Raw genomic sequence first — 12,371 nt, forward strand, 5'->3', positions numbered from 1 at the left:
GTGGGGCACCACTATTTCAAATGGGGTCGCCAGGGAATTGCCTGGCGGTCCAGTGGTTAGTACTCCACGCTTCCCCTGCAGAGGACACTGGTTCAATCCCTGGTGGAGGTACTAAGATCCCCCATGCCAGGTGGTGCAGTCAAAAAAAAAAAAAAAAATGGGGTTGCCAGGCAACTGTAAATGTTGAAATGTATGAGGGTAAGGATGAACGGTTCAGGGATCTGAGAAACACGACCTGAGTAAGGCTGAAGCACAGACTCCCAGAGCTCATCATTCAACAGGAGTGGAACACAGAATAACTTCGGAAATGTTTTCTTCAGAGAGGCCACGCACTTGCCGCTGACTCCTCAGCCCCTCCTCACAGAAGAAAAGTCCTTCCTTCAAGATGGTCTTAGGCACACTAGGGTTTAACTGGACCAATCAGATGCAGGGAGGCGGGGCTCGTTTTCTGTACAGCCTGAAGCCCGCCAAACGCCCTGACACCTCTGCGCCTGCTCAAATACTTCCGCTCCTGGCACGCTATTTGGAGTGGCTTGCGCATGTGCGAGGGCGAGACGTAGATGTTTGTCCCAAGGTCTTCCCGTACCGTCCAGGCGGCGATACGCCTCCTGGTTTCAAAGTGTGTCCGGCGTGTGTCAGTTGTTCTCCGGCAGCAGTCGCCACTGCGGACATGAACCGCGAGAGCTTCGCGGCGGGCGAGCGGCTGGTGTCGCCGGCTTACGTGCGGCAGGGCTGTGAGGCCCGCCGCTCGCACGAGCACCTCATACGGCTGCTTCTGGAGAAGGTACAGAGCTTTCGGGTCCCTCCCCAACTGCCGCGCCCCCCAGGCTCCGGCTCCGCCCAGCGCCCCTGTTAGTTCCAGGACCTGCCTCACTCGCTCGTATTTGCTGGTTGGGCCCTGTCCTCAGAGTCTTTCGCAGCTGGGCATGCCATTTGCCGGCTTGCGCCGCTCAGCTCCTTCTCAGCCTAGCCAATGCTGGCAAAAACCCAGAGAGTGTTATTAGGGGATGTGGGGAGTTCGGAACTTTGAGCCCTTCCCCCCCCCCCCCTTATCTTCGGGTTGGGGAAGCGAGGGGAAGGCCGGCATGATTTACTTTTTTGTTTGCGGATAGGGCAAAGTTCGTGTCTTCCATCTTTCTCTACTCCTGGGGAACACATGATATTTATAAACTACGATATACTAACTCGAAGCAGGTGTTGCTGAGGAACGTCACAGGTCTCGTTCTTGCCAGCATTCTGAATTTTAATGTCACTAAAGTTTGACAACCCTAGTTCTAACACCCTGGTGTGAAAAATCCTAGTTGAAGATAAGGTTTATTCGTTTTCAGTTACTTTTAACTGCAACTTTAAACCTTAGTAATCTCATTGTATGTATTTATCATCATTTCTCGCAGCATCGTGTGGATAATTGTAATAGTGTAACACAAACATTTTGCCTATTCAGAGTTTCTTTAGAGTGCTGAATTTATGTCTGAATTTTAGAAAACAAGGAGCATGGCAAAATGTGCATGGAAAAGTTTTAAAGTTCATTGAAGTAGGGTTCTGGGGAATGATGGTTTCTTAAATATAGTCATGAGCCTTTTTTTGTTTTCTTTTTTCTTTTCTTAAGGGCAAGTGTCCAGAGGATGGTTGGGATGAAAGTACACTTGAACTCTTTTTACATGAACTTGCAATTATGGATAGCAACAATTTCCTGGGCAATTGTGGTGTGGGAGAAAGGGAAGGGAGAGTGGCATCTGCATTAGTTGCTCGGCGACATTACAGGTATGATTTTTTTAAGTATAAAGCATTTCCTTCCCCCCCCCCCTTTTTTTTTTGTTAAAAACAATGGTGGCAGTATTAATCATATTAAATTATAAAATGTCCGTTTGTAACCTACTTCTTGTTTAAATGGGCATGTGAACTAGATGCAACAGGGAGATGGAAACAATGTACCTGAGTAGGTGCTTTTCAGGACAATAGGGTAAAAGTTCTAATATGAGGTGGTTATACCCTGTCAGCTTCTGGGTGATTAAGGATACTGGCTGTACGTCCTGTTAAGAATGTTTGTACTGTCTATACATTCTGTTAAGAGTGTTTAACCTAATAAACCTATTTGGTTGTTATGAGTTTAAAATATGCTAAGGTTGTTTATAGTTTTCCATGTTGCTTTTCTAACATGGCAAGTTTTTTTAGAGAATGCTATATTTATAGAACTTTAACGTCATTCATCTGCATCTAAACTGAATCCCATTTTATAAATATCTTGCTTTGTTGCAGTAGATGTAGGAAAGGTATATTATAATTTTAGATTATTAAGTCACTTTTTTCTTTTGCATTATTCAGAAAGCTTTTCATCAATTCTGATAACCATTTAGTTGTTAGTGGTTCCAAATATGATCATTTCTCTGTTCTCCAACCTTTCTGCGAAATATAGGTAAACTCTTTCAAACTCCCGTCTTCCATGATTTTAAATCATGATGAAATTTTCCTAGGAATAGTAGAATTTTATTTCAACCGAAACTATTGCAGTCAAAACTAATGATAATGAATGTATGACCTGGATGAAAAACTAATGGTTAAAAATAAGGTGATAACATGGTTGATAATATATGTAAAAAAATGCTTTGTATGTGAGGTTGCAGTGGTAATAGAGTGTGACACGTGTTCTGTGATAATTCCAGTGTGCAGAATTTCTGATCTAGGCAACTATAAATGACAAACAGATTTTTGATTTTGAAGTGTATTCAGAGGTGTCTTTAAATAGTGTATAACATGACCAAATTTAAAATGAGTGGATTTGCACACTAATTTTCAAGGAGCCTGTACTTCTTCTAAACTTAAGGCAGTATTTGAAACATCAGCTCATCCCTGTTAGAAGTTAGCTCACTGCTCTGATTAGGGAAATGGGAAGAAAGAAGAGAATTTAATGTTGCATATGTCCTGGTTTTCTATTGCTGTATAACAAACCACTTCAAAACATAGTGGCTTAAAACAGTCACTTATTGTTATCTCTGACAGGTTACCTGGACTCAGCAGGTGATTATTGCTTCAGGTCTCTCATGTAGTACAGTCAGGTGTTGGCTGAGAGTTTAGTCATCTGAAGGTTCAACTGGGCAGTTTATCCAAGTTGAGTCACTCAGATGGCTGGGAGCTCAGATGGCCTCTCCAAGCGGCTTGGCTTGGGCTTTCCCCAGCATAGCAGCTGGCTTTGAAGAGAGGACCCCCTGCCCCCCACCTCCCCTTGAGCAAACCCTTCAAGAGGCCAGATAGAAGACATAAGGCTTCTTATGACCTAGCTCAGAAGTTCCAGACCATCACTCCTGCTAGATTCTTACAGACCAAGCAAGTCACTAAGGCCAGCCTAGCTTCAGGTAGAGAGGAATTAGACCCCATCTGTTGGTGTGGCAGTGGCATATGGGCATAGGGAGAAAAGTAATTGATGGTGGCCATCATAAAGACTAGCTACCACAGCATACTTGATGAATTTGTTTTGATTTAACTAGATATTTTCACATTATTAATAGTCAAGTATAGTGTTTATTTGGTTATTGTATTTGTATACTTATACAGTGGATTACTTAGAACACTGAATATTTTTGTCCAGTTGTTGGCCATTTTTTGCTTAGGTTCATTCATGGAATTGGACGATCGGGTGATATTTCTGCTGTGCAACCCAAAGCTGCAGGTTCTAGCCTTTTGAACAAAATTACCAATTCTTTGGTCCTGGACATCATAAAGTTGGCTGGTATGTACTGTGTTAATCATAATACTTTTGGCTGACCAGTCACACAAACCTTTGCCTAATTTCTTTTATTAATGCTTCTCTCCAAAAAGAGTATAAATGGCTTTTGAAAAGACAAATATATATATATATATATATATATATATATATATATATATATATATATATATATATATAAAACTTTTAGAATAAGATAGAAAATCAGAGCCATAAGCCTGGAGGATGAATTTAGCAGTGAGCTTCCTGAGTGTGAGTACAGAAGAATAAGCACTAAGTCTGTTAACTCTTTTTATTTGATAGAAGTATATAATTTCTTTAAGAAGGATGCTGTTTTTTCAGCGGAATAACTAATTTCTGTTTTTCTTCTTATTTGTAGGTGTCCATACGGTGACCAACTGCTTTGTAGTTCCGATGGCAACTGGTATGAGTCTAACCCTGTGTTTCTTAACATTACGACACAAAAGACCAAAAGCAAAGTACATTATATGGCCACGAATAGACCAGAAGTCCTGCTTTAAATCCATGATCACTGCAGGTAAAAGAAGAGAAGTAACATATATGTTTTTCAATGTCACAGAAAATTCAAACTTTTTATATAGAGCTAGATAAATGAAAAAGAAACTAAACCTGTTCCTATTCCTTCTTTTTATTGTGGTAAAAATATACATAACAAAATTTACCCTTTTAACAAACATTTTTAAATGTATAGTTCCTTGACATTAAGTGCATTCCTCTTGTTGTGGACCATCACTGCCATCTCTCTACAGAACTTTTTCATCCTCTGAAACTGAAACTCTACCTATTAAACAATAACTCTCCCCTCCCCACCACCCTCAGTCCCTAGCAATCACTATTCTACTTTCTGTCTCTATAAATTTGTCCTTCATATAGGTGGAATTATAGAATATTTGTCCTTTTGTGACTGGTTTATTTGACTTAGCATAATGTCTTTAAGGTTCATCCATGTTATAGCATGTGCCAGAATTTCTTTCCTTTTTTAAGACTCCCATTGTATATATATCCCACATTTTGTTTATTCATTCATTCATTCACTGTTGCACACTTGGGTTGCTTCCACCTTTTGGCTGTGGTGAATAATGCTGCTATGAACATGGGGGTACAAATACCTGTTTGAGACCCTGCTTTGAATTCTTTTCAGTACACACTAAGAAATGGAAGTACTATGTCGTATGTCCCTATTCGTTAAAATGGGGATATGATTACATGCCTCAGAAGACTGTTCAGAATTAAGTGGGATGACATATGAAATGCCCAACAATAATCCCTGGAGCATAAGAGGTGCTTCAGGAATGTTTGTTCTGTATACATGAGTGGAATACACATAAATAATTACCATGAATCAAAGTACAAGGATACAGGCATCATTGAGTATAGATGAGACAAAAACTTTAAGTTGGTATTTTAGTATTTGGCTTGCTTAGGTCAAGTTGAATTTGAGAATTTAAAGTTATTTTTTGAATGGCCTCAGTCTGTTGTATGAAATGAACAGTATTGGGCTGTAATTAAACTACCTAAATAATCCTAAAGAAACTCGTGTAAAGGGATTCATAATACGGACATATAGCAGAAATGGGTAGACTTTTAAAAGGTTTATTTTAAGTGGCATAAAGCTGTCAAGTCTGTTAATTTGCAAACTATTAACCAAAGAACTGATAACCAAACTTATAGAAAGATTGGCATATTGAAAAACTGGAAACTTTTTCCAAATGATGTTATGACTTGGACTATGTTATGTTCTTAGGAAGCAAGATGGTTGTATTCTTAAAAAAAACCAAAAACTTGCATCATAGTTGTTTGAAAGCAAAAATAGGATTCAGTGTAGAGAATTTGAGAAATAATAGAGAATTAACTGTCCTTAGGAAGTTACTTATTTAAGTAAGGTTTTCTTTGTTTTAATAGCTGTATAGATATGAAACCTAGAGTTCTGTGGACCACCGTATATGAATTGATGATTTTATAGTGGCTGAAGTTTTATATTTCTGTAGATAGAATGCGGACAGCTTGATGTGGATTCTAAAACAGAGGACTGCTTGCCTGTAACTTTGCTTTAAATTGCTGTGTGACCCTGGGGAAGGCACTTAATCTTCCTAAACTTTGGCTCCCTTATCTTTGAAGTGAGTGAGTTGAGCTAAATGGTTTCTGAATCCCTCATAGCTCTTAAATCTAGCCTGCTGCTAGGTCTGGTATTTGAGAAGGCTAAAGATGTGAGTACATAATAACTCGCGCGCAAAACAATTTTTATATTTAAATTATAGAAGGCTTTTGTAAGCTATGAGATGGGTCTACTAAAATGTCTTATATTTTTCTTTAGAGGTAAAACATTAAGTTGATGATTGTGATTTGTTTCAATACTTGAATTATTATTTTTGTTCATCTCTGAAATAAAGAGAAATTTAAAATAAAACTTAAATGTTGCCAGAGAATGAGTAGATTTACTTTTCTATGGACTGAAATTGAACTGGGCTAAGTGACCCTTTTTGTCATCAGTGACTCTTTTATTACTTTTGTAGGCATCTATTTAACATTTGCTTCCTTACTTCCCAGAATTAGTCTTTCGTATCATATCAAAATGTTAAGTAGATTTGTGGTCCTAATTATGGTCTAGATGTCCTTCACAGTATTTTGACCTGCCTTTGACTCATACTGGTATTAAGCCAGGTCTTTATTATTAGAGAAGGGTTCATTGACTAGAATAAATGTTTAAGAGTTTTTGTGTAGAATAGCAGTGCTTCCTAGAGTTCACAATCTCCCCTTATTTTAGTTTATACTAACATTTTGGTTTCTGGTTGGCTTGGTTAGGTTTTGAGCCTGTGGTGATAGAGAACGTTTTAGAAGGTGACGAACTACGCACAGACCTGAAAGCAGTGGAGGCTAAAGTCCAGGAACTTGGGCCTGATTACGTTCTTTGTGTTCATTCTACTACATCCTGTTTTGCTCCAAGGGTGCCTGATAGGTAAATGATTTGTGAATATTGTCCTTCAGTGTTCATCAGTCTTTTACATAAAATGCACTTATACTAATTCTCAAAGATGCCTAAGTAACATTTGGCAGTAAATACTACGTGAATGGACTGTTGAAGAAACAACATAATGGCTTGGGAAAATAAAAATTAGATATAGAAGAAGGAAAAACAACTAGTACCAAGTGGAGATCCTTTTATCAACTGAGTACATGCAGAGCGTCTCTGTTTTCTTGCTCTTCTTTATGTTTCTGGGCATCTTGCATCTTTTTCCTTATTGTTTAATAGAAATTTCTAAGCTAAATTTTGGATTTACATACTTGTTTTTATTGCCATCTCCACTTTGATCTTACAATTAGTTTTCATATATAGGAACTATCAGTATTAACAGATTTTAAATAGAAAATTTTATGATTATTGTCCTCTAACTTTTTTTTAATTGCAAGAGTAACCCAGATATACAGTTAGGTATATAATTGTCTTTGCATTTTGAGAAAAATGCAGATATTTAAGAAAATTTTTTTTAAAAAGGCAAACGTTTGCTTTTCTAAAGGATGGCCACAAATTTTTATTCTGCAAATGTAGTAGGCTTAGGTATAGTAATACATATTTCTAGTTTTGACAGCAACTGTTGGTTTCATTTTAACATTTTGAACAGAAGTGCTAATAATTTGTAAAAAAAACTATATTGACTTTGGACTATTTTCATAGCATCAAGTTATACTTTGATTTTAATTCATGGAGTCATATAATTTGGCAGTAATGAATGCATGTTAGCTTTTACTATAGGCAGATTTTAAGAGACACTTTTAAAACCCTGCTCTTGAAAATTTACCTTGCTTCATTCACGAGTCTGGATTCTATTTTCAGATCATGTTGCATATGCTTTAGTTGTTTATTCATTACTTATCTATCAAATTTAAATTTATATTTAAATATTAAATAAGCATCTTTAGTCTTTCTTCATTGATGTTTTTGCTATCTAGAAAAATTTTACTGTGATTGAAATAAATTACATTTCCAAAAACACCATATGGATATTTGTATTAGTTAAATTATTTATCCTTGAGGATATCTTTGTTTTTGTTTCATTTTGACTAACTTTTTTTTTAATTGACGTATTTTTAATTGATGTATAGTTGATTTGCAATGTTGTGTTAGTTTCTGGTGTACAGCAAAGTGATTCAGTTATACGTATAGATACATATGTATATGTCTACATGTATATATAACATATACACACATGCATATATATGTATACTCTTTTTTGTATCTTTTTCATTATGGTTTATTATAGGGTATTGAATATAATTACCTGTGCTATACAGTATGACCTTGTGGTTTGTTTATTTTATATACAGTAGTTTGTATCTGCTAATCCCAGACTCCTAATTTATCCCTCCCCTACCCCCTTTCCCTTTTGGTAACCATAAATTTGTTTTCTGTGTCTGTGAGTCTGTTTCTGTTTTGTAAGTTCATTTGTATCATATTTTACATTCCACATGTAAGTGATATCAAATGGTATTTGTTTTTCTCTGTCTGACTTCACTTAGTATGGTAATCTCTAGGTCTGTCCATGTTGCTGCAGATGTCATTATTTCATTTTTTTTATGGCTAAGTAGTATTCCATTATATATACAGACCACATACTTATCCATTTATCTGTAGATGCATATTTAGGTTGCTTCCATATCTCGGCTATTGTACCTAGTGCTGTTATGAATATAGGGGTGCATGTATCTTTTCGAATTAGAACTTTGTCTGTGTATATGCCTAGGATTGGGATTGTTGGATCCTATGGCAACTCTATTTTCAGTTTTTTTAAGGAACCTCCATAGTCTTTTCCATAGTAGCTGTACCAGTTTACATTCCCACCAACAGTGTAGGAGGGTTCCCTTTTCTCCACACCCTCTCCAGCATTTATTATTTGTAGACTTTTTAATGATGGCCATTCTGACTGGTGTGAGGTGATACCTCATTGTAGTTTTGATTTGCATCTCTCTAATAATTAGCGATGTTGAGCATCTCTTCATGTGCCCATTGGCCATCTGTATCATTTTGAATACCTGTTTTGGAATGTTTACAGTATGCCTGGTATAGTGCTAAGTACATTTTACATGCATTGTCTCCTTTGGAAAAAATCAAAAAGGTTTTTTTTCAGTCAGTAGAATTCTCGTATACTGTTTTTGGTGGTGTTACATAATGAATGTTTCTGATTAGAGTGAACTTTAGGAAAATGGTGATGCTCAGTTATTAGTAATATGTTTGAATTTCTGATTTTATTAAATTTAAAAATACATTTTGATTTCTTTAAGTTTAATTCCTTTATAGTCTTAATTTGAACGTATATATTGTCTTTATTAGTTAACTGGACAGAGTATTGTGGGGCAAAATCAAAGAAAATGTTAAAAAAGAGAAGAGTATCATTTCTTCAAATTGAGAAACACCTTAAATTGGCTTCTAAGTTAGAATACAATCTGATTTCACATGGAAAATATTTTTTCTGCTTCTCTTTGCCTTTCTCATACACATTGAAAATATTAGCAAATTTGATCAATTCAGAATATTTAAAACTACTCAAGTGATTTTTTAAAAAAAAGTGCTTTATGTTATTATAGTGCCTTACTCTCAAGGAAGCTTGTTATTAAGGAATATTAGAACACAAACATGTGAAAGTGCCTTTTATGAAGAAAATACTTGTGTGTATCCCAGAAGGTCCATTTTGTTAAAAACAAAATCTGATTAGTTTTCTGCCTTGATTTGTGAGGTTTATGAAAATGAGTGATAAAATAAGTTTTTAATTCATAAAACTTTTAGGGAAGTAAATTGAAAACTTCTGACAGTTGAATAGAATAATGTTAGTTCTGTTTGTAGTTTAAAAACATATTAATGCACAGCTACTATAAAAGGAAAATGTATTATGTGTAAGTTGATAATTAAACCATATAATATATATTTGTAGTACATTTATCTGAGAAATAATTTTTATTCTCTCAAAATGCTTTGCTTCCAAATTTTTTATATTGTAGAGAGAACATTTTTAAAAAATTAATTTTATCAAACCATAGGATTTAGTTTTAGCTTCATAGCGTGAAGACATTCCTGTTAGAAATGACTTCAGTCACAAGTATTATTTGGTTTTGCAAAGGAACATCATTTATTATACTCTAATTGAAATTTATTACCTTACTTTGCATAAAGTTAGACTCTCAGATTGTTTTAATACGGGGAGTGTCAAATGAAGGAGTACGAGTGAATTTAAAACCAGCAGCTATTTAAAAGATTCTTTAGTATCCAAGTTGTTGGAAAATGTTATTTTGGTACTGAAATATTTTAATGTTCTGTATTTTTTAACACATTAAAGTCTATTTGAAAATGTATTTTTTACTTTATGAGATGCTTAATGTGAGATTTCTTAAGATTTCAAGATATGCTGATTATTTTGCAGATATTATCTTAGGATGATAAGCAACCGAAAGCATTTAAAAATGAGCATATCAACCTTGTAAGAGGTCTTTATAAATAATCTGCTTCTTGCTTTTTATATAGGAAATTTTCAAGTGATTTAAAAGCTACCATCTATGTAAGATATTTCTAAATACACATTTTCTTATTTATTGGTGACATTAAATTAAAAGCTTTTTCAGGTTTATCCTTAAATGCCTGCTGTGCATTTCCAAGGTGCCAAACTATATGCTAAAATACTGCTGTAGAAATTTCAGTTTGTCTTTTTTTTTCCGTAGTATACTTTAAGGATAACTATTAAATTAAAAAACTTTTCTCGTAATTTATTAAGGCAGAGTATGAATATGTCTTTCTATTGAATATGTTTACAGATTAGAAGAACTGGCTGTGATTTGTGCTAATTATGGCATTCCACATATAGTTAACAATGCTTATGGAGTGCAGTCTTCAAAGTGCATGCACCTCATTCAGCAGGTAAGAGAGTTTCAAAAGATATGTCAGGAAAAAATGGATTTTAACATATTTGGGATTATTACTTTGTTTTTCTTACAACCTAATACAGAAAAACAGTTAATCTAGCATCTTCTCATTCATGGAGCATTAGAAATTTGCATCCAGTAGTCACTCAGTAAAAGTCATTATTCTTTGCTAGTGTCATTGGACTATAGTTTTGGTCAGAACCAACATGGAAATACTTTAGTAGCTTATTTTTTTAACTTTCTGAGACTGTTCCATTGCCAGTGTTTTCATTTTTCTAATATACTGGATTATAGTGTTTTTAAAACTATATTGATTACTTGTTCTATATTCTATATTTAGTATTTAAGGAATCACTTTACCTTTATATCCTAGACTGAAAATGACTTCATTTATAAACATTCTAGCGTATAGCTATGGAGTTGGGAGGTTTTTAAAAACTGTGATTTTATTTTATTTTATTTTTATAAGCATCACCTAGATCCCAGTCATCTGTTTTAGATTCTTATTTTTAAAACATGTCTGAGCTTCCCATCCCATTCAGAGTAAGAGTCACAGCCACGGCTCTGTGTCCTCAGGCGTCTGCAGCTTCCCTGATTTCGTTTCCTGCTGCTCTCCCTCTTACCCACCCTCCTGGCACATTTGCCTCCTTTCTCTTCCTCTCTTGTGCTACCCGTGTGCACCCCACTCCTGCTCATACCTCTTGTTAGGTTGCTTTTCTGGAGAGTTGCGTGGCTTCTTACCTGACTTTCTTTAGGTTGATGAGACTTTCTCAGACGCCTTATCTAAAATAACACCTTCTTCCTTGCCAGCATTTTCTATCCCTCTTTTTCTGTTTTGCCATATTCATTGATTTTAAAGTACACATTTTTCCATGTTATATCTCTGAAATTGAGGTGTCTTATAATGTTAATTGGCAATGTTTATTCTTACCTAGTGGTATGTAAAGTAATGGTGCTTCTTGAAATTGATGGCCTCTTGCTCTTTTTCGCCATAGCACTTGTCACCATTTGATATGATGTTTGTTTACTGTCTACTTATTGGTAGTGATTAGAATTAAGGTTCTGTTAGGGAAAGGACTTTGTTTTTGTTCACTGTTATGTCCTCAATACTTAGGACAGTACCTGGTACATAATTGACACTCAATAATTGGTTACTCAAACAACTGAATGAATAAATGATGTATTATATTTACTTACAGTGATTAATTATTCACACTATATCAGGATATGGATAGATATTATCTAGGTATGATACGAATTTTATGATTTGCGTGCATAGTGATGTTAGTCAAATATTCAGTTTTGACACACATGTGATTTGTGTTATGTGGATAAGAGTTATTCACAGCTTATCTGTGGCCTTCTGCCATGTGGTGGTGAATGCTCCTTAGCCCTGTAGATCCTATCTCATAAATTTTTTTGTTTTCTTTTTTGTTATTTTGAGTACTAGTATTATCTCTGATATAAATACGGTTTATACAATAGTATTAGCTGATTTGCTTCGTTTCTTTACTCAAAGGTTGTACCAGTTAGAATGTAATTGACTGCAAGTAACAAAAACCCAACCCAAATTAGCTTAATCAATGAGGAAATAGATTAGTTTACATAACAAAAGAAGTCCAGAGGTGGAGTGGTTGTATGGTTGTATGCATGGTACGCGAGGGTTTCTTAAAACCTTTGTGGAAGACCATTTACCGTTTCCTTGGTATCCTTTTGCGTTGCA

General features: G+C 35.4%; 1 protein-coding gene across 2 annotated transcripts in view; it reads left to right on the forward strand.

The window, feature by feature from the left end:
* The first annotated feature begins 262 nt into the window (after positions 1 to 262).
* The window catches only part of SEPSECS (Sep (O-phosphoserine) tRNA:Sec (selenocysteine) tRNA synthase), a 38,360-nt gene continuing 26,251 nt past the window's right edge, over positions 263 to 12,371 (forward strand). Inside the window, exons 1-6 of one of the 2 annotated variants that reach the window (XM_082389296.1) lie at positions 263 to 784; positions 1,610 to 1,764; positions 3,609 to 3,727; positions 4,101 to 4,259; positions 6,545 to 6,698; positions 10,541 to 10,643. In XM_082389296.1, coding sequence (XP_082245422.1) covers positions 386 to 784; positions 1,610 to 1,764; positions 3,609 to 3,727; positions 4,101 to 4,259; positions 6,545 to 6,698; positions 10,541 to 10,643 — 1,089 coding nt within the window. In that variant the 5' untranslated portion in view covers positions 263 to 385. Of the gene's footprint in view, positions 785 to 1,609; positions 1,765 to 3,608; positions 3,728 to 4,100; positions 4,260 to 6,544; positions 6,699 to 10,540; positions 10,644 to 12,371 lie in introns of those variants that run through there. The other variant, XM_082389297.1, reaches the window with a different exon arrangement.

This window comes from Balaenoptera borealis (assembly GCF_965194805.1).
Source record: "Balaenoptera borealis genome assembly, chromosome: 4".
Classification (NCBI taxonomy): Eukaryota; Metazoa; Chordata; class Mammalia; order Artiodactyla; family Balaenopteridae; genus Balaenoptera; species Balaenoptera borealis.